Raw genomic sequence first — 23,301 nt, 5'->3', positions numbered from 1 at the left:
CCATCCGTTTGACCGGAGCTACCCAAAACGCATGTTTTGAGTAAAACACGGTCAACACCAACATACAAACGAATGAATGCATTAATTTATAGATTGCTTTGGAACTATATAAGCATAGTGTCTACCTAATAAATCACTTAATAAAAATATCAAATTGAATAGTACATATAGTGTCGAATATTTAGCTTAATATTACATCAAACGCAGCGAAAAACACAATACGCCTTCTTTTAATACCTACCACTCCTACAATGTCGTCGCACTCAAAATTAGTTTATCTGACAGCTGCCAGTAAGGCGCCATCATCTGCTTCTACTTACGATAAGTTTTTCACGCTATTCGCCCTGACCGGGGCTACCCCTCTCTCCCCTAACCATGGCGTTTCTGCTTTTCACAAACACAGCTTTACTAATAAATTCCCGCTTTTCTCTAAGCCCATGTTGACTTTCACCAACTGACAGATTGATTCCAGACTGATTTAGATCTGAGTGCGTACTGGACCTTGTGATTATTAGCACCTACTGTTAAATCATAATACTACGTAACAGAAACCACAACACAAAATTTGTAGTGCATAATGTAAATATTCTTCCTAACGCATTTTGTTACTGTCAAGAGTTTTAGCGTAGGTTAAGAAGTGAAAGTTTAATTATAACCACCCTATATTTTAAAATTTAAAACTCATTTAAAATTAAAATTCGAATTTAATCTTAATATCTAAGGATTTCTAGTATATTGATAGTACACAAATTAATTTAATTTCGAAGTATAGTCATGTTCAGAAGTGGTCACTATTTTGTCCGCGATAAGCACTTTGATTTCACATTGGCAAGAGTGAAATGAAAAAGAAAAAAAGAAAAATGAAATATTTCAGTCTTACGTCCCACAATTATGCCATGCAGGTTAAATGAGACGGTGATGATGAGAAAAATTAAGATGGAGGAAACGGGGAAACCCCGAGAAAACTGATGCACACGGTATTTCTCCACCACAAACTCAACTTGATGCGAGCTCAGATAGAACCGGGACCTCACTCACAAGAGCTAAACGCTCTACCACTGAGCCACCGCGGCCTGCTGAAAAGAAAAAGAAAAACAATGTACACTGTAATTAATTTACAGTTTGAAAAATATATATATATTGTAAGAAAACTCATCTAGAGTAAATTACAAATACCATATTTTAAGCAAAAACTTTTCTGACCAACTTATGAAGATTTTATTTATTTATTTGTGTGATTATTTTTAGTTCTTTATTTGATTCAAGAGCTGGAAACACTGCCGCATTACGTCTCCTACAACCCATTGTATTAAAGTGCTACATTTACTTTCAAAACTGCAGTTAATATGTTACGCTCTACCCGCACCGAGGCAAAACATGCTGACGGGATCGTTGAAACTAAAACCATGTGATTTCGCTAAATTATCTCCGAGAGTTGGCCTTTGCTTCTGCGCCTGTGCGTTAGTCCATTTTCGAAAGGAAAGAGGAGGAAAAAAAGTTATTCAAGGTTCGTGAGGTGCACGTGAACACGTCATTTTCACAGTGAACGATTGAAGAAATTTTAAAAGTCTTTATTTTTTTTTATTTTTTAGTATTTTGTTTTCATTCTTTTTGCGCTGTGTATACAATATTTCTTTTCCATATGTGCTAATCTGTCATAATGCAACGTGTTAATAAATGTATGGAATATTTTAACTTATAACATTGTAAATAGTACGGAACACAAGAATGCTGACGCGACGATGATTCCAAGTAATTACTAAGCGTAATTAGCGGTTCTGCTTATTCTTCATTTCTTCTCTCAAAAGAACTTCAGTTCAAGCCCACGCTATGACTTGTTATGCACTGTACCATGCAGTGCTACTGACTACGTTGGCATGCGTGAAAATCACCGATGACTTTTAGTTTTCTTCAGCTGATTTTTGTGGTGTCTTTTATTTTCCTCGTTGCAAAGTGAAAGAAATACCCTTCTTACAAGAAAATGATTATAAATGCCAACCCGGAAGTTTATGTGAGTTTGTTACACGATTACGAAGATAAGTGTTCAGAAAGTGATACAGAAAGTGTCAATGGAGCACACAACAAGGAGATGGAGCGAAATTCTTCGCCCGACAGTGAGGTAGGTTGAAGTACTTTTATTTATTTTTTATTTTATTTCTAGTTTGAGAATCAACTATTTTCCTGGAACTTTCAATTCTCTATAGCTTGGTCATCTATTTTTGTTTTCTAAATCTAAGGTCTCTTAGGTGGTTAATCATCTACCATAAACACATAAATCACTGGATGTCCAACGGATGTCCTAACCAGGGTAGGATATTCCCCAATTAATATTTTTGGAATGAAATTTCCCCTCACTAATAAGTTACTCGAGGTGAATAAAGTGACATTGTTGCCAGAAATTAGCAAATTAAGTACAGTAATTAATAGGTACTTCATGTTATTAACAGGTTAACAAATGTATGGAAAGATACAGAAAATAACTAGAGATGATTATGATCTAGCAACTTTGTAAACAAAACAGAAGCGAAAGGTGCACTAGGAAAGTTTTGTTTCTGTATGGAGTTCTTTTTCTATTAGAGCGTTTTGTTGAGGTTGTTGTATTTTAGTATATTTTAAAACAAATTTTATTTTTAAGCCTGACTCCCCCATCTCCCTTGTACTCTTACACACACACATTTCCACTGTGATGATTTCGCACCCCAGTTCTAACGCTTCAGCAGCGATGCTCATCCCTAAATTTACCCCCCCCCCCCCAAAAAAAAAGACAGGAGACTAAAGTTGATTGTGACAAAACCAAGATAACAAAACTTTATTCAATGCATTGTTCTTAAAATTATCATTGTAGCATAATTAAAGTTCGATTGTGTCATTTTCATTGAAGATTTGTCTTCCTTCCCTCCCAAAAATTAAATAAGTGCAATATGATTGAAAATTAAATGAGTAAAACCTATCTATGGGATACCCTTACCTCCCAGTTTACATAAGCCAATATTTTACGTAAACACTCCATGTGCTACAGACGTCCTCACAATGTTCTGTTGATATTTAAAATACTTTTTTGGGTGATTCTTGGAATGTTCTTTGAAGAATATTGCTGGACTCTTATAGCTACGTATAAAAATGTAGTTTAAATTCACTTCACGACTGATTGCGAAATAAACTGCCAAACTATGGAGCTGCATTTTAAGGACTAGGTGGGAAAATGAAATGAAATCTTTAAGTTTTACGTCGCACGTTATGCCGGCTAGGTTAAAGTACAAAGTGATGATGAGAAATGAATGAAATAGCGAAATGCGGAGAGGGGGAGGAAACAGAACCTGGAGAGTACCCACGCACAGGGTGTTTGTCCATAACAAAGCTCACTTGGCGCGAGCTGGATTCGAACCAAGGACCCCATGCACCATAGGTGAACGTTCTACTACTGAGCCACTGCGGACCCAGGACCAGATGGGAGAATGGGTATCCCACATCTATCTACAACCTTTTAAGGAAAATGCAGTTAATTTTCGAGAAAGGTAATAATGTAAAATAGCCTAGTACATGAGACAAGGTTTGGCATATCTCACAGCAAGGAATTTCAAACACAGATTTTATTAAATGATATCAGCTTTCATATAGTGCATAAAAAACAATTTCCGTGAGGAAATGTAATAGGCCCTTCTTCCACTAAAAGCTCTTCAATCAATGTTGCCTTCAGGAGAGTGACACTGTGGAGGAAAATCCCCCGGCGCATTTTATCCTATTGGTCTCAAGTGGGGTTCCTAATTCCCCTGATTAAGTATGTATGTTAATGGATAGGTAATTGAATGATTTTCACAGAATCGATTGAGAACTTCAAATCAAAGAAATAGATTTAGCAATGTTGGCGGCGTGAATTGTTTTCCACTTGTTGAATAACTTTTGTATTTTTGAGTAAAGTATTTAAAATTTAACTTTAGTATCTGAATGTAAGACAAACTGAATATACAGGATGTTACAAAAATGTCAATATTTTGGGAACGGATTTCTCATATTAAAATAAGGAAAAAGTTAATATCATGGACCTGTGCTCAAAAGTAGATAGTTTCGGAGTTATAAGGTGCCGAAAACGTGAAACAAGAGAACTTTAGAAGTTCATAGCTCCACTGCTATGGGACCTATTGTAGTCGGGTCAAGACATCACTGAGGAAATATCCAAATATTCATGTTTATGAATGCTCCAGTACTTGCACACCAGTTTTTAGAGAGGTAGGTGAAGAGTGATCAAGTACTCCCAAACGGCCTTTCTAAAAACAATTTTGCAAGTACCGGAGGTTCTGAAAGATGAATATTTGGATAGTTCACATATTAATTAGTTCCTCAGCGATGTCTTGAGTAGTGGTGGGCACAAAAACCAGTTTTTCGCTTTTCGGTTTTTCACCGAAACCGGTTATCGGTTTTCTCCAAAACCGGTTCGGTTTTCTCACCTGATCCGGTTTCGGTTTTCTTCAAAACCGATTCCGTTTTTTTTTAAAATTTGTTCTATTTCTGACCAGAATTGTGTTTCGTTTTTCTCCGGAAACCGAACCCATTTCCACAGAAATAGTTTTATGTGTTTTCGAAAAGTTTTCACCGAAACCAGTTCCGGTGAAAACCGAACCGGTTTTGGAGAACGCCGAACTGGTTTTGGTGAAAAACCGAACCGGATTTGGAGAAAACCGAAATTTCGGTTTTTCGGGTTTCGGTTTTTATATAAACCGGTTTTCGGTTTTTATAAAAACCGGTTTTGCCCATGCCTAGTCTTGACCCGATTACGATCGATCCTATAGTAGTGGAACTATGGACCTTTAAATTTCATTTTTTAACGTTTTCGGCACCACTTAACTAAGAAACTATGCACTTTTGACCACAGGTCTATATGAACATTTTTTCTTATTTTGATATGAGAAATCTATTTCCAAAATATTTTGAGATTTTTTTGTAATACCCTGTATTATTAGGCAATGGCAGATTCGTTTTTATTTTTCCTGTAACATTTGTACCTTACATCAGAATTTGAAGAATGGCTTCAAGTACAAACAAATTCTGGAGCCGCCACCTCCAAGTACTTTAAATTTAACAATATTTCGTAGATTCTTGTAAAAGAAAACTTACATCCTGAAGCGTTTCTCTCGTCCAATGAGTATTCATTGCATAAGATGGTATATAAGCTGTCGTAACCTTGTCAAACTTTCTCATCATTAGCTGTGACCATGGGACAAGCCAATAAGGAACTCATGCATCAAACGAAGAGCTGGCGCGCAGATATGTGTCATACGATATACTCTTCTGTGAACTTGTACTTGGTGCTTTGATACCAAACAAGTAATATGTGCGTGAAAAAGTATGTGAGTTTATCATCGCTAGGAAAAGGAAAAAAAAAAAAAAAACAACCAATAGATACAATCTGCAGGTTTAACAGCGTATTTTGCTAAAAAGAACAGTTCTATTTCTTTCAGCAAAATAGGAACTCTCAATTACTGGCATATGAACATTTTTCTTAGCGCCACAAGAGTTCGTCTTTTTTTGATTTTCTCAAAAGCTACGAATGAAAATTTACCCTAAAACAGGAGGCGTACCCACACGAGACCCACTCGGTATGGACCCTTCCAAAATTCCTAACTCAACGTATATTTGTATACTTTCTCAATGAACCTATAGACTACTTGTTTAACAAGGAAATGATTGATGTAGCATGAAAAATTTGATCTTACACTTCATCTGCACTCTTTCTCTTATAAAAAATAATTTAATTCTATCAAATTTTTCCCTGAAAATATAGGTGGAAACAGGGCCGGATTTAGCATTTTGGCGCCCCTAGGCCCAATAATTTTTTCCACCCCCTACTCTGGTTAAAGTTACTTTCCTAAAAACCTTTATTAAAAAATTATATCTGGCCTATATGTTAATAGTTTAAACACCACTCCACGATGAAAATAGTTTAACTTTATCAACAATTATTTGTTCCAATGAACTTCAAAATCAGAATGCTTTATTAGCCTGATATTTTAAAATCAATTAAAAAAATATGTTAAGTTATGGCTATTTATTTATATTTCTAGATATTTTTTTCTCTCGGCCGTGCGCCACCTGGGAACTTGCGCCCATAGGCCCGGGCCTATTGGGAAATCCGGCCCTGGGTGGAAATATTTTACAATTACTTATCGTCTTTCTGGAAGTAAAATAATACCCGTTCGATACTACTGTATATAGACATAAATGCTTGTAGTATTGGATACCTCCCAACAAAAAATTCTGGGTGCGCGCCTACTCTCAAGCATCTCATTTCGTAGTGTTATATAGTATAATATTCATTGGCGCAAATTCCGGAGGATGAGGGGACATGTCCCCTCCAATCTTGGAACTGGAGTGACTGTCCCCCCAATAATCCGATTTGGAATGTGTTTCTTGCAGAGAAATGTGAGGATTTATGTCCGATTACAACAAAGAAAAATGAGATGAAATTGATGCCCCCCCCCCCCCAAATAAGGCTCAAATCTCCCTGCCTTCCAATGTTGAAAATAACTCTGCTCCCCTGATCCTCCACAGCATTGGTTTTCAACTTCATAAATATTTTGAACATCGCTTAAAAAAAAAAAAAAAAAAAAGTTAATGGGAATGGTCTTATCCCGTTCACCCCCTAATGTTGAAGACAAATTTGCGCCGCTGATAATACTTCCTATACTATTAAGCGTACTTTGTATTGTTGTCTTTCTAGCGATATTAATAACGAAGAACCTAGTTGAGGGGGCATAGTCTCATCTCAATAAGAGGCGTGGTTCTCCTACTGCATTAACTTGTGGATTTACAAAGAATTTTTTTTTTTTTGTAGTTTCTTGAAATTATGCTTTTTTTTTTTTTTTTTTTTTTTTTTTTTTTTTTACATTCAGGTGTCGTTTTGTTCACCCCAATAAGATCAAAAATAAGCTATATAAGATCAGCTCTATAAGAAAATACATTATTCCTAACATTTTGGACATATGTTTTCGTTACATGCTAATGACAGTATGGAATTTTTATCCTGGCCTTCCATTTTACTCAGGTGAACCAGAGGCTTCCTTTAGGTTGCATAAAATTACCGGTAATTCCTTTCAGAGTGTGACGTATACATATTTTAATCGATAGTGTAGTAATCTAGCTAATGAAAAATGTGAACTACTTATGTCGATGGAGTATTCCCCCCCTTTCCTCACGCTTTTCCCTAAGGAAAATCTGAAATAATGAGATGAACTTATCGCTGTAATACAAAATGTGTTCAGTGAATGTTGACTATAAGCGTTCTACTTCAGAACCAAGGCCTCCTGTCACAAAAGAATGAAGACCACTCGAATGGACACTCAGTGGTCCCGCCGGGTCTAGGTCAAAACCCCCACTGCCAAAACCCCCACACTCAAGAAATGTCAAAACACCCACACAAACGGTCATAACCCCCACACAAATGGACAAATCTCCCAAACGCACGAACGGTCAAAACCCCCACAGCCAAAACCCCCACACTCAAGAAATGTCAAAACGCCCACACGATCGGTCATAACCCCCACACAAATGGACAAATCTCCCAAACGCACGAACGGTCAAAACCCCCACAGCCAAAACCCCCACACTCAAGAAATGTCAAAACGCCCACACAATCGGTCATAACCCCCACACAAATGGACAAATCTCCCAAACGCACGAACGGTCAAAACCCCCACAGCCAAAACCCCCACACTCAAGAAATGTCAAAACGCCCACACAATCGGTCATAACCCCCACACAAATGGACAAAACAGCCACACATAGCAATGGTCATAATCCCCACATAAATGGACAAAACTCCCACAAAATCGGACAAATCCCCCACACTCTGAAATGATCGTCATTTCACGTCTTTGTTGCGGCTCTTTATGACGCCCAAGAAGAATAGTTGCAACATCAGTTTAAGTGGAATAAAAAATGTTATTAAAAAGTACAAGGGCAATACATGAGTATGGGGGTTTTGTCAATTTGTGTGGCAGTTGTGACTATTTCTGCATGTGGGAGTTTTGTCCATTTGTGTGGGGGTTTTGTCCATTTATGTGGGGATTGTGACCGTTGCTATGTGTGGCTGTTTTGTCCATTTGTGTGGGAGTTATGACCGTTGGAGGTTATGACCGATTACCAGTGTGGGGGTTTTGGCTGTGGGGGTTATGACCGTTCGTGTATTTGGGAGATTTGTCCATTTGTGTGGGGGTTATGACCGATCGTGTGGGCGTTTTGACATTTCTTGAGTGTGGGGGTTTTGACCGTTCGTGCGTTTGGGAGATTTGTCCATTTGTGTGGGGGCTATGACCGTTTGTGTGGGCGTTTTGACATTTCTTGAGTGTGGGGGTTTTGGCTGTGGGGGTTTTGACCGGTTCCCGTCCCGCCTAGTTTTTAGAGAAAATATACAAGATTTATATATACAGAGTGTTTGCAAAACAACACCAACAACGTTTGGGAGGTGATTCCTGACACCAAGATAAGACAAAAAGTATAGACCAACCTTGCTGCACAAAAGCTTCCTTTCGGAGTATTAGGCTGCCGGAAACATGAAAACCTGAACTTTAAAAGGTCCATAGCTCCAAAACTATGGGACCTAACGTAGTCGTACTACTTCCGCAATAGAGGTAGTTGACGAGTACTTCAAACTATATTTCCGTAGCCAAACTCCCTCTATAAAAATTGTTCTGGAAGCACAGCAGGATTCTGAAACCTGGATATTTGGGTAGGACACATATTAGTTCCTAAGTGAAGTCTTGACCCGACTCCGAAAGGAAGCATTTGTGCACCCAGGTTAGTCTGTACTTTTTGTCTTATCTTGGTGTCAGGAACCACCTCCCAAACGTTGTCGGTGTTGTTTTGAAACACCCTGTATCTATCTAATATATATATATATATATATATATATATATATATATATATATATATATATATATATATATATATATATATATATATATATATATAGATAGATAGATAGATAGATAGATAGATAGATAGGATAGACTAATTGGTTCACTTGCTTGAAGTTTCCTATATGTCAGTGCTATATGTGCCGCTTGGATGCCAAATGGCTCAAGTTAAAAAATTAAATTTTGCAGGAGAGAAATTTAAGTTTAACTTTAATTATACTATAATAATGTTTTTGAAATGGAATAAACTCTAGTCTACCAGGCAAGTTATCTTGGTTTTGAAATAACATACTTCGATTTCTTTCACTATTTTTCCGGGAGGAGGGAGTGGTAAGCTTGCGGAATTGCGATAAACACTTGAGGGGGATGAAAACAGCTGGTGAAAGTACTTGAAAATTACTTATTGTTTTCTCGGATATAGAATAATACCAGTTCAATACTACATGGATGTAGTGTCTTGAAGTATTGGACTCTTCCATACAATCTTCGAATCCCCTCCAGCAAAAATTTCTGGTTGGGCGCCTGGACTACGGTGACAAGATTTAGAAAATATTTTAAAAAATCGGTACACTCGGCATAATTTGATAGTCCATCTAGGTATATAGCCACTGTTATGTTGTTAAAGACTGAATTTCTTGTAGAAGACTTAGTCTTTCCTTGAAAAGACTGTCTTTTTTTATTTTATTTATTTTACGAACATAATTTAGATACGGCTGAACGCCAGTTTACACTAGAATATCTAACAATTCTAAGAGATGATAACGTAATGCAATAATAATAATAATAATTTTATACAAGAAATTACTACTATACTATGTAAATAAAAGCAAAAAAGAGGTGCTTTTAAAAAGAGGGAGGGAGAATTTGGCGTCCCGTTCGCGTTTTCCTCGGGACACAAAACGGTTTTCCGATAAAAATGACAATCTCGTTAAAAATGGGACATCTGGTCATCTTAGTGCGGGCAACCTAAAAAAGTTTGTAATATCGCGCAACCAGAAGTGAACTATGTATTGTGCGTGTTATGACTGTTTTATCAAGTGCTATAATACGATTGACCTATTATGAATTATATTAAGATATGACAATGTAAACTTAAGAATACTGAAAATTCATTGCCACAGAAAAAAAATGGTTGTCATAGACAATTATGGACAGAAGATACATTACACTAATTCTTTTGTTTGAAATGTAAAATCTAGAAACTAGGCTATTCATAATTGAGAAGAGCGAATAAGTACATCTTCCTCATCTTTGGAAGTAGCATGAGAAATATCATGCAGCTAACAAAACTTAAATAGTTTACAAAATTTTCAGTCCTATTATGAATTATGTAATTTTTGGACACGATAGCGTATTTTATCTGCTGTTTTATTTCTATGAGTTGTGATCTGTCCCTTTCTTCATTTTATGTGTTCTGGTTATTAATACTTTCAAACGCATACTCACTAATTACTACTATTTAACTAATTAACTCTATGGCCTAGCTGCGTTCACAAAAGCTCTCCATTGACTTCTGACCTTGGTCTCTGGACCCACTTTCTATTTGTTTTTCTATTTTGGTGAGATCTATCCTAATATTGTCCTCCCATCTGTGTCTAGGTCTTCCTAATGGTCGTTTTTCGATCGGATTTCCAGTCATTAGCGCTATTTACAATTCTTAGTGCTGATTAAGGCATTTAATGTGAGCTTTTGTTATTTTTAACAGAAAAAACAATAAATATTGTAGAAATAGAAACTGCCATTTTTAAAAATTATTTTGTCATTTCGCCAGTCATTTTCAGTACTTGATCGTGCCGCAACTGCTCGTCATTACTCATAAGATATGAGCGTTTTTATCCAAAACTGCAGTGTAGGTGAAATGTCCTTTAGAAAGAAGAATAATCCAAATCAAATAAACACACACTCAAAAAAAAAATCACGTTAGCACTTCATATTTATTATAAGGGAGTGTGAAAACAAAAAATAATCCAAGGGAACACAATTTTACTCTGCTGGTTATACGAGTATGTCTCAAAAGGATAATCACACTTTGCAGTCGTAGAAGTCAGTAGTTACAATGTTTCGCAGAATAATCAAGAAAATTCTTATCTTTTTACGAACGTATACAATAAATAAATAAATAAATAAATAAATAAATAAATAGACATATATCAACCGAAATGTATATTGGTGCAGATAGCTGTATTTTCGAAGATCTGTATCCAGGAACGACCGTAGAATTTTTTTCTAAGGGGGGAGAGGATAAACGAGACAGTCGCCAAACATACATGCTTTGATGCACGTGTGCACATAAATAAGTCAAGTAAAACAACAATTATTTATGTGCATTGAATAACTATTAATTACAATAAATACATTATAGTATTTAACATAAATACAAGGAGGTCTTTGTATTCACTGTAGACAAACGTGGAGAATAAAACTGAAATAGAGACATTTTCGTGAAAGAGTATTAGCTTGTTGAAAATTATTACTTTTACACTCCCAAATTCGATCTTATCGACTAATAGAAATTTAAAAGCTAGGACTCGCACCTCGGATCAACACATCGAAGTGCTAATACGAGCAACATTCTGCGTGATTTAGAAGAAGAAAAGAGTTACGAGAACGCCTTAACTCTAAATTGAGGATCTTACTCTTAACTTTTGCTATAAGTGATAATTCCGTAAAAAAGAACAGAATAAATCTAACTCGAAGAAGGGAAGATGGATGAACGAAATTGTTCTTTGGAAATTTTTCCCAGTAAATTAAGTAAATTTTATTTTTATTGTCATATTCTCTATGCAAGTCGATTGTAGCTATGTAGTCTATGTAGCTTCTGTAGCTACTAATTTGACTTTTATTTTGTGTGTGTCTGTGTGTTTGTTTGTGAAATTCTCTCTAGTTACGAAATTAACCTTCCAAGAAGATATTAACTGCAGGCAACGTCAAGTTTTGTGGAAATATTTATGTAGTTCTCCTTGTGTTATGTTTAATCAAGTACGAAACCGGTACAAATATCAACAAAAACTGTGTTTTTTGTCCTATTTTTGTTGGATTTTTTTCTTTGAACTGGATGTGTTTGTCCAACTGAAACCTAATATTTCTCTGACCATACAAATAAATGAAACGTTCCGACTTTGTTAAACGGACTATTTCAGTTTATTCCAGGATATCATCATATTAAGATATTCCGTCATTATTGATAGGTCTTTTGACATAAATTAAAATAAGTTCTTTGTAAAAATCTTATTATTTTATGAAGTAAGAATTACACTCCAAATATAATCCATCTATGCAATCTTCTTTTTACCTTTACCCTTTTACACTCTATCCTACCTTCTGTTACATTCGTAAGGTATACATCCAATTTCTGCTCAAATAACGACCAAACAGTATCCTATTTCTTTATTTATTCTAAACTTCCGGTATTAAGCTACTTCTATCCTCAACTCCAGCTTTGGGTAATATTTTTCTTTAATTTTCATTTTTAACACTCCTATTTTTCTATTCTTTTCCATACCCATATTTCGAATGCTACCAGATGCTTTTAATCGCGTTTTCGTATTGTATATGTTTCTATTTAGTACTATACAATATTCCAAACAAAATAATTGACAAGTTTTTACTTCATTCCACATAATAACATTAATAAATAGAGCTTGGATTTCTACGCAAACAGTTTCATTCCATATTCCTGAAGATATGCAGAAATATTGAGCTCGTAGTATACAAGCTGACAAGCAATTTTAACCATGTTTGTAGTGTTTAATATGTTTATTCTGGTAATTGAGGAACTTGTTTCCAAAATGTACTATATCACATTTGGGATTTTTTTCAGGAAACAGAAAAACACAAATATGATTAAATTTTGCTGTAGAATAGTGATTCAGTTTTATTTAGGTAGAATATTTTATAATTTATTTTACTGATACATAATTCAGTGCATACATATACTTAGTAGTAAAATTTTAGAAATTATGGATATAGTACCTTTTGGGTTTATATGTGGATATAGTGTATTTTGGTACTAAATAGAATGAATATAGTATGTTTTGGTACTAAATGAAATGGATATAGTATGTTTTGAAACTAAAATTATAGAAGACGCTAAATAGTACACTAAAACCATACACTCTGACATTATTTTTTTAATTACACGAGATAAATGCATATAAGTTCATAATCTATTTCTGTCGTTTCCATGAATGTTTTGGTGGTTTTTCAGCACAATAGTCCCATGCGTCTTGATCACTATATTCTTCTTCTTCACTCAATAACCCTAGTAGCAAAGACAACTTGTAAGCCGCTTGCTGTAAGCCTGAATTGTAAGTCGGTCAAGCTTGCATCCAGCTTGATTGGAAAACTTGTTCCAGTATTCCAGTAACCGAAGTTACATGGGGGCAACCTTGCATTCAGTATTCCATTCAAGCTTGGCGCAAGCGTTTTACAAGTCAAGTCAAGTCAATAGCTAATGAACGGCCAGTGATGCTATGACGCTCTGCGAAGGTCTAAAGCATTGTTTGCAAGTACAACAAAAGGCAGATTGTATGAAAGCAAGCATTTCAAGTGCAAGCGTAGAAACTCAAAAGCCAAGCACGCGCCAACAGGACGAAAACTTTATTGCTACTAGCGAACATTATGATATTTATTAAACAAGCTTCAAACAACAAGCATATTACAGTAACAAAACTTGTAGTATTTGACGGAAACTAACGTGCAAAACTAGTTAAAAACGAGCACTGCTAGCAATAAGAGTGGTATCAATCATGATCTTAACAATTATGTTTCCTGCAGTGTTGTAATGGCGTTACCAAATGCGATGTTGTTAAATGAAAGCATGAATCCTTTCAGCACAATTTACAAATGAAAAAATGTCATATTTCCCACTCAGAATACTTTAAAAGGAGCCTAAAAGAACTGTTTGGCTGTTTTAGTTGGATATAGTACATTTTGCCATGAAAAGAAAGACATAGGTATTAAGACAATACTGGATACAATACATTATGGAATGAAGAAAGGATATAGTATGTTTTGAAAAAAATAATTGCTGGATATAGTATATATTGGAACAAATGTGTTTCTAAAGTTTGTTTTTAACATGGTTTCAGAGCGTTTTGGCACAAATGATCATCATATTTATGCAGAAGTACCACTAATCTTTCTGTTCCCCAAAAAATTTCAAATTTTAAAAAAATGGATATAGTACCGGTACCTTTTGGAAACAAGCTTCCTAATTATAAGGCCTAATTATATTTATTAGGCCAAGCTTCCTAATTATATTTATTTATTTATTTCACGATTTTCAATTAAAATTGCATATTTTACTCAAAAATATCACAGTAAAAGTGCATGTTAGTCTCGTATGGACTGCATTTTCTGCAATACATCAATAAGCACTTCACAAAACTACCCGATTTTATAAAACAGTTGGATGCTCAATATAATTCCTTAGGACATTCACTTTCTCTGATAGAAGAAATTTCAGTAAGATTGTCTTCAGAAACTCAAGGTGTTGTTAAAATTGCAATTCGACAAGCTTAGTCAGGCGATACTTTAAAAAGAAATCCTGCTTACAAAACGTGAAATTTCTGGAAAACTTTCCAGTGAAGAAACATATTTCAAAGAGGAACTTATCAAAGAATTGTGTTGCTTTTCACATGCCCCTGTAGCGTCATGCAACGTGGAAAGAATATTTTCACTGTTCGTTTTTCAGTGATAGGCGAAAATCTCAGGATGACCTTCTTATTCGGTAATACCCTTGAATAAGATAGGATTTCACTAAAACAAATATTTTATTTGATTTTTTTGGTACTTTTGCTTTTGTCATTTTGATGCTTATTTTTCAGTTTTTAGTGCATATTTGCATATTTGCAATGCTTATTTTATTATTTGATTGTGCTTATAAATCCGGGCTCTAAAGACTTCTTCCGTGCACTGCGTAGCGTAGTCGCTAACGCTCTTGAATTTGGTGCGAGCTGTCCAGGGTTCGATTCCTGGTGGGGATACTCGTTTAAAAGGTCAGCCATTCTCAGTGAGGTTTTCCTCATTCACACCAGACAAATGCCGGGATGGTACCTACCATATAAGTTCCAGGCTACTTCCTTCCTTCCCCACTTCCCTGACTAGTGTGATCGCTGAGAGACGTCAACCCCTCGTATGTAACGGTCTAACATGACCATAGATGCCGAATTCTCAGAAATCTAATTTCCCATTCTAATCCTAAAGATTCCTTTCAACATTCATATCCTTGGTTTTATTTCATTAATAAACTCAAATTTCACGATTAAACTATGGATTTCAATAGTTCGTTTTTAGTTTCTTTATCCTACTCACTGGTGCAAATCCCGAGGGATGACGGGGACATATCACCTCCAATCTTGGAACTGGAGGTACTGTCCCCCCAATAATCCGATTTGAAATGTTTTTAGGAGGGGGAGAAATGTGATGATTTGTGTCCGATTGCCATAAAGGAAAGTGAGATAAAAATTAATGCCCCTTGGCTTGTTTCATTAAAAAAAAAAAAAAAAAAAATCAACTTTTCAAACTCAACTTCGTGTCCTGGAACATTTAGGTCACATCAACCTGTAATACTTCCACCCTCGCTGCTTGGATACAAGAGTACAAATCCTGGGAAAATGAAGGGACATGTCCCCCTATATTGGAACTGGGGAACTCCCCCAATAACACCTATACTCCCCTGATCCTCCACAGCATTGTTTTTCAACTTTATTTTGAACATTGCTTAAAAAAAAAAAAGAACTATGGGAACGGTCTTATCCGCCCCCCCCCCCCCAATGTTGAATACAGATTTGCGCCGCTGATCTTACTATTACATGCCTAGGTAGTATGACTTCTTGGAGGATACACCTCAGGCACGTCAAGTTTGTCTCAGGAATCACTAATAGAAAGTTTTAGCTACAGTCGAAGGTGAGATTTATTTTCAGCAATTTGTTAGCATGGCCAATTCTTTAGCCGCAACCGAGACCAAGAAGTGAAATGGCTCAGCAACTAAGTAACATTGTGGTGGACAACATAGTGTCCGCGAGTTTTCCTCGAGGCTTTCCTCCCACATTCTCACTTCGTCAATTTATTTTATATACTCACATTTTTTTAGCCTGGAAAGTCATGTGGAATGTTAAATTGTAGATTTCATTTATCTTTTTATCTTTTTTCTTTCTTTTTTTTTTTTTTTTTAATTTTCTTTCTAGCAAGAAGTATTGGAACTTTAAAACATATTTTAATCAGAATTATTATGAAGGTGAATTGAAATGAAATTTTCAAGTTTTATTGTCGCTTGATTAGTAGGCTAAAGGAAGTGTATGATAAGTGCTATTCAATTATTATTCCATTAGTTATTGGGTAGAAACGTTAGGGTGGAAAAGTTAGGGAAGCGAAAGCACCTCAAGAAAACACACGAATAACACGTTGTTCACAATAAACCACACACAAGAATACATTTTTTTCCTGTGAATAAACTATCATGACTAGGATCATACTTATAATTCCTCCCACCAGGCGTAACCGCTTTACCAGGATTTATTTTGTTTATTTATTTATTTATTCAGTAAGTTTCATACAGCACAAGACCATTTAGCTGACACTGAATAACATAAGAAAAAAGTAACAGATACAAAACTAAAGAATGTTCACTTCTCAATTTACAATATTCTCTTCAACTGAGTTTTAAATTTCCGTTCAGAAGTAAAAATGTTGACATCTGTTGAAACCAAGGATCTTATAAAATAGAGGATCTGCCCTTACAACAAAATCTTGAAGCTATACGTCACAGTTTCGCCACCCGTACTCTCTCCACTGCGCTCAATAGGATCGCAATGTTTTGAGCCAACAATCATAGCAGAAACGAAAGTAGCCAATCAGACTATGGTGAAAACGAGAGTAGGCAATCAGACGTGCCGATGCTCAGTTGTTTTTTGGTTTCATCGATTTAATAGGATGACGATACATACAGGCAGATCCTCTATTTATAACATCCTTGGTTGAAACTGTATTGTAATCATGCGCTCTGTAGCTAAAACAAGGAGCGCTGAACAATTCATAACCCTGGTGTCTTGTAAGTTAGCTTTAGAGAACGAGTGCGCCTCAGAGGAACACGAATGTTAATCTGCGATAAGAAGAATTCAGAGTCAATTTTACCATTATAAATTTTATAAAGGTAAAGTAAGTCACCAGCGCGGCATCGTTTGACAGGGGTACTTAAGTTCGTTAAAGACATTAGTTCCTGTCTTGAGTGATCACGTAACTCGGGAATTGTAAATCTAACTATGGCAAGAAAGAAGTTTAAAGCAGAGTCAATGCGAGATAAATAAGTAAGTACTGCCATATTCCATACCAGTGAACAATATTCAATGATCGGGGGGAATAAAAGCCTTATAAAAAGATGAAAATTCTTAGAAGTTCGCATGCGTATACGTAGAGGTCTATATTTAAAAATGTGCATTTATTTCATTTTCAAAGGCAGCATCTCTTGTAGAAACACGTAAAGTTATATTCTGCTATATATGTTTCCAAGTGTAATTTAATTGTAATATGTGTGGAGTTTTTTTTTTTTTTTATTTGAAAATTCCCTTCTTACTTCTTCAACACCGCTTCCAAGGCTCAAATTAGAACTCAATCGTTCTCAGAATTTATAGAAAAGAGCACATAAACACACAGACACGACACAGACACACATACACATACGAAGCTAAAGAGAAAAGAAAAATCAACATTAAAATGTGCAATTCATGTTATGAGAACCTCACGTGGACGTTGACTGGAAATAGAAACTGAGAACCTATTGAACCAGAGACAGCGAAATGACAGAAACGGATGGACAACCAGCGTGTGTAGAATGTCCAATTACTGTGGAATGTGGGTGGTGGATTGGAAAGAAGGAACGTCCTGGACAGAATGGGAAAAAAGGAGGAAGTAGTGGCGGTGGAATTACAAAAGAGTCGTTGATAATTCATGGATGAGTCAACTTCAGTGGATGGGAACACGTATACAATGCTCATCCATACATACAATATCTATGCTATTACTACCCACAACTTTATCAGTAAAAGACTTTTTAAAAAGGGGGAAATGTTGTTAAGTTTTCAAAGTGGAACAATAATTCTGCTCAGAAAACTTTTATTCGATTCCAAAAACGGACAAAACAAAAGTAAAATGTAATATTTTTTTTTCTTTTCATAAACATACAGTTTATTATCCTGTTTGAACAAAACTTACATACTATCCAAAGTTAAGGTTCTACAATATTATCGTTTAGCAGGGGAAGAGAATAATCAATCCATATGTCTTATTGATCTAAAAGCAAAATTATATGGGTGAATGTAAAAGGTCATGCGTAAATGGAGAGAAACGCATTAATCTTTAAACATGAAAAATGATGCTGTACAAGAGTCATATCACTTATGAAGGTGAAACTGGTTTAGAAATATACTCTCTTTAGGCTCTTCATTATGATGCTAGCAGGACAGCAGTACGGGTAATGAGATTTAGCCTAAAATTTCGAGACGTCTCGTCTCGAATTCGAGTCGAGTCGAGACAGAAACATATTTTCGAGTCGAGACAACATTTGCTCGAGACGAGTCGAGACAGGCTTAAATCTCAACTCGACTTGACTCCTGCGCATCCCTAATTAACCCTTCGTAAGTGAGGTGAATTTCTGGAACATCTTTAGTGAGGCTGGTCTCAGAGACCGTTTTTTTCTTTTGTTCTCCTATGAATTCTTTCTCCTTATTAAAGCTAAAAATGGTTGCATTATATTACCATCACCTTTATCACTATACAACTATGATCATTTCAATTATTGCCCTAAAAATACTAAGAGGTTCAACTCCGACACGTGTCCCCCCCAAAAAAAGTAAACAACAAATGACCACCACCCGGAATCTGAGACCGTGCCTCACTAACGAAGGGTTAATAACGAACTTTTGTGGCGCTAAAAAAAAAAAAAAAAAAAAAAAAGTTATGTCATTCATTCTCAATAATAACTACTTTGCTGGTGAAAAATTGTTACTTATTTCTCTGGCAAAATACACAGTTAATTAAAAGTTTGTTCTTCACATTTTCCTAACTACTGATACACATACTTTTTACTCATCTATACTTGTAAATAAATCATGAAAATTAACTATCTCACTCGAAAATATTGATTCCAATGTGCTGTAGGAAACGTGACAATTGCGTAAAATAATTGAGAAGTGGTGACAAATAAAATGTCAGTAGTTACGTACAGTATAGGATCATTATGTTCAACTAAGCGCAAAATATTCAGACTATAGTTGACATATTTAAACTGCAAAACGTTATATATTGTTGTATCTTTGAGATCCATCTTCAAATATTGTAATTGTTAATTACATATATTTTGTTTATGTATTTAAAAATCTAAGACTCTGATCGACTTTTTTTTCTATTTCGTTTCCCGTTATCGTTCATGTTAATTCTAAATTGGTCTCGTACACTATAACTGGAAGTTCGTAAAATGAACACTGTAAAAAATAAAACACAATTAATAATAAAACACCACTGAAATAACACTTTTAGTACAGATGTTGAGGGGGAAATTGATGAATTAGTGTTTATAAAGTGTGCTTTGCGTATCCAAAAGTTAATTCTCAAAAATCAGTATCTAGTAGGACATTTAAAACACTTCTCGGCAAACAGTTCGAAAACAGTGATGACACATTTTGCAAATACATCTGGGACATAACTTGGAAACACAGTATCTAAAAGGGGTGAATATGTGTAATCTGGAGGTATTTTAAGATTGTCGGTAATGTGTAAAGTGTCCTACTGTGTCTAAAAGTAGTTTCTTTATTTTTTGCAGTGTAAACAATGTTTAATAGGAACACCCCTAAGAGTATTTAAAATGTACCTGAACTTCTGATGTGTTCAATCATTATACGGGCACAGAAATGACTTTTAAGCAGTGTTAGAATATTTTACACATTACCTATTGTCTTGAATGTCTCTTAACAGTGAATAATAGGAACTGCTCTAAGAGTGTTCAAAATGTGTGTCCAATGAGTATACGGACACAAAAAATGACTTAAATAGCTTTAGAACACTTTACACGTTTACAAGTCATTGTAGCCCCTATACTCCTTGGACACAAACACTCAAGTACACTTTGAACACTCTTAGGACAGTTTCTATTAATCAATTATAGGATATATTCTAGATACTTTTTGTTCACTAGTAGAACACTTCAGGACATCTCTGGACTCGTTAAACAATGACCAAAAGTCATTTCTACAAAATGTCCAAGCACTGATTTATTTTTTTTGTAGTCAAATTTGAACATTACTCACGGTAGAGCGTAAGAGGTTAACGTTATGTTCTTTATTTACATTCTTATTTAGTTAATCAAGTATTTTAATAGTTTTAAAGATAGGCAAGAATTCAACAAATTGCTGCAAACTTTATACATGAGAATTAAATAAGAAAACCTATAAAGGGATATATTGTAAAAGACTTTGTTGCAATAGCAATTGAGTCTAGCGGTTCTTGGGAAGGTGGCGGCCTCAAGTTTATAAATGAAATCGGCCACCGTCTATCAATTAAATCAGGAGATACTCGAGCAAATTATTTCCTGATTCAACGCATTAGCATAGCCATTCAACGTGGGAACGTGTCGGCTATTATGGGAACGTTACCCACCAGTAAAGAGCTAGAAGAGGTCTTTCTTCAGTGATTGCAGAGCAGGGAGGTTCGGAGCAAAAGCAGAAATCATTGGTGCAACAATTTATGTAACAACTGAGCAAGGTGTATGGAGAGACAGCTCACAGTCCATAAGCTTATACGAAACATTACGGCATAATGCTGTACCGTACGTCAAGACAATGACATAACATGACCTGTTGGAGCCATTGAAAGTAGAAGATTTAGTATTACCTGCCAATAAGTATGGGAACAAAGGTGTGTATGCAAGCTGTGGTTTCTTTGAAAATATCTCCGATCATGCTGAACGGGTAGCAATTCGAGGAGTCATGTATGTTAGGAAGCTTTCTGAGGCCAGCAAAGCGAAACAAGAGGCACGTAGAACAGGCGAATAAGAAAGTAAAGAGACAGAGAAGAGTTTAAGCGTTCTTGATGTTAGTAAAATTGTAAATCATGAAAAATTTGGAAAAAGTCTTTAGTTGCAAAAATGTAACAATTAAAATTATATCACAATAAAAAAATACAAAAGACTGTTTTATCAAGGTTAATCTAATGCGTATAGGCCTATATATATATATATATATATATATATATATATGCGCATGTGTGTGTGTGTGTGTTTTTTTAAATGAAAATAAATGCATTTTTCTTAAATCTCACTTGTACAAATATACAACGAACCCAATGGTAGATACGCAGTAGCAAGGATCAATAAAAGTCTTAAATTTTTTGAGTCATTATTTCCATCATTAAATAATGTAAATGTCATTAATTTGACAGTTTAATCATTTAATTGTTAGATTTATTGCTTGTTTGGAAAAAAATTATATTGACAGGGATTCTTTCCACTCGATGCGTAAAATACGATCTCTATGCAGGGGAGTTCGTAAATTATATAAAAATAGATCATTAATCAACCGTTAATAGAAAGAAAGAACGGCCAGTTTGGTTCATTAATTTTTTTTTAAATTTTAACTTAAAACTAGCTTCAAATATTTGTTCGATATCAATATTATATTGTTGTGCTTATAATACCACCACAAGCTGACCGTGTAGGTTGAGAATACTTTGGCTTTATATATATATATATATATATATATATATATATATATATATATATATATATATATATATATATATATATATATATATATATATATATATATATATATTATGGCCACAAATATAATTATGTAATGTAGCTTATTCATAAATTGTCGCCTTTTGGCTCCTTTGCTGCCGTACTACCTACGTTTACACAAGGGACAATTATTGTGACTCCCTTTGTATTGTTAAAGCAGATGAGAACGATATCGAGAGAAGAAGGCGAATAGCACAAACGGTAACAACATCAAGGGGCAGGGACAGTGGCGTATTTACGATTTTGTTTCGGGGGGGCTTTGCTAACTTTCGGGGCGGCTTTGCCTAAAAATGTGAAAATTCAGCAAGATATTTCATTACTTTACTATAGTAAGTAAGACTTTTGGGGGATTAAGCTCGGAAGCCCTCCTAAATACGCCACTGGTATTCAAAATCACTTACAATAGAATACATGCAATCAACCATCGTTTGTTCGGAAGTTAACGTATTGTATGTACGAGGAGGTACCAAAAAGTTCGTGCAACCACCTGGAAGAAAATAACTGTTCATAATAAGCTTAGAGACCATAATGGCTTAGTCCTTCTCTACGTAGTCGCTGTGCTTCGTGACATATATTTGCCACCGGTTCTTTACCTTGCGTAATCCGTTTTTGTAGAAGTCTGTGCTTTGGGCTTAAAACCACCTTTCTACTTCAGAAATCGCGTAGCATCTCCTGTCAAAATGGTGTACTTTGAGTGGTCGCTTTATTTTTGGAAAATAATAAAAAACAATTGGAGTTAGATCTAGTGAATATAGAGGATGGGGTAAGATTTCATATCCTAATGCTTTCTACAGGTTGCGGCACGTAAAACCGGCCCGTCGTAATATTCTGGTATATTGTGTTTTTGGCAACACTTAAATAATCTACCTTCCTACCAAGAGATGGCGTGTCGAGGTCGGGTCGACTTACGTATCTTGCAGCAGTCACGTGCAGCCGCAGCCAGTGAAACTTGTCGAAATTAGTTGAGAAAAAGGCCTCGTTGTGTTAAGCCGGGTGAGTGTCAGTGTGTGATAATGCCGTATTCGATACCCGAGCGTGTTGCCATTGTTGAAGGGTTCATTCTCACTGGATCTTTTGTAAAAACAAAGAATTTGTTTCGGGAGAAATTTCCAGGACGTTCTGTGCCAGCAAAAAGCACCATTCAGGAATTGATTGAAAAATGGCGGCGTACAGGATCGGTTCAAAATGCTCCCAGGAACAGACGACCATCTGTCTGCACACCTGAATTAAAGATGCAGGTGGAGGAGATAATGACAAGAAGTCCTCGAAAGTCAACCAGGAGATTGAGTCAACAGGTTCATGCGAGTGAGAGAAGTTGCAGACGTGTTTTAAGGGGACTGAAGTTAAAACCGTACCGGATAAGTGTTGTGCAAGAACTGAAGGAGCCTGACCTGCAGAAGAGGGTGCATTTCTGTTCATGGCTGTTGAGCAATGTTGCCAGTGGTTTCTTGGATCCACTAATGCTCATCATGAGTGACGAGGCGTGGTTCCACCTGTCTGGGTACGTAAATTCCCAAAACAACCGGTATTGGTCGACAGAAAATCCACACGCAATCCACCAGGTACCCTTGCATGATGAGAAGATTGGTGTTTGGTGTG

At 35.7% G+C, this 23,301-nt stretch overlaps 1 protein-coding gene across 1 annotated transcript in view; it reads left to right on the top strand.

Moving 5' to 3' along the window:
• The first annotated feature begins 1,445 nt into the window (after window positions 1–1,445).
• The window catches only part of LOC145668144 (beta-1,3-galactosyltransferase 1-like), a 236,704-nt gene continuing 214,848 nt past the window's right edge, over window positions 1,446–23,301 (top strand). The window contains exon 1 of the mRNA XM_081735719.1: window positions 1,446–2,119. Within this exon, the coding sequence (XP_081591845.1) occupies window positions 1,982–2,119 (138 nt within the window). The 5' untranslated portion in view covers window positions 1,446–1,981. The remainder of the gene's footprint in view (window positions 2,120–23,301) is intronic.

Source organism: Thermobia domestica, chromosome 13, assembly GCF_964235325.1.
Source record: "Thermobia domestica chromosome 13, izTheDome1.hap1.1, whole genome shotgun sequence".
NCBI lineage: Eukaryota > Metazoa > Arthropoda > Insecta > Zygentoma > Lepismatidae > Thermobia > Thermobia domestica.
Note: the sequence above shows the minus strand (reverse complement) of the source record. Positions and strands in the feature narration are given on the sequence as shown.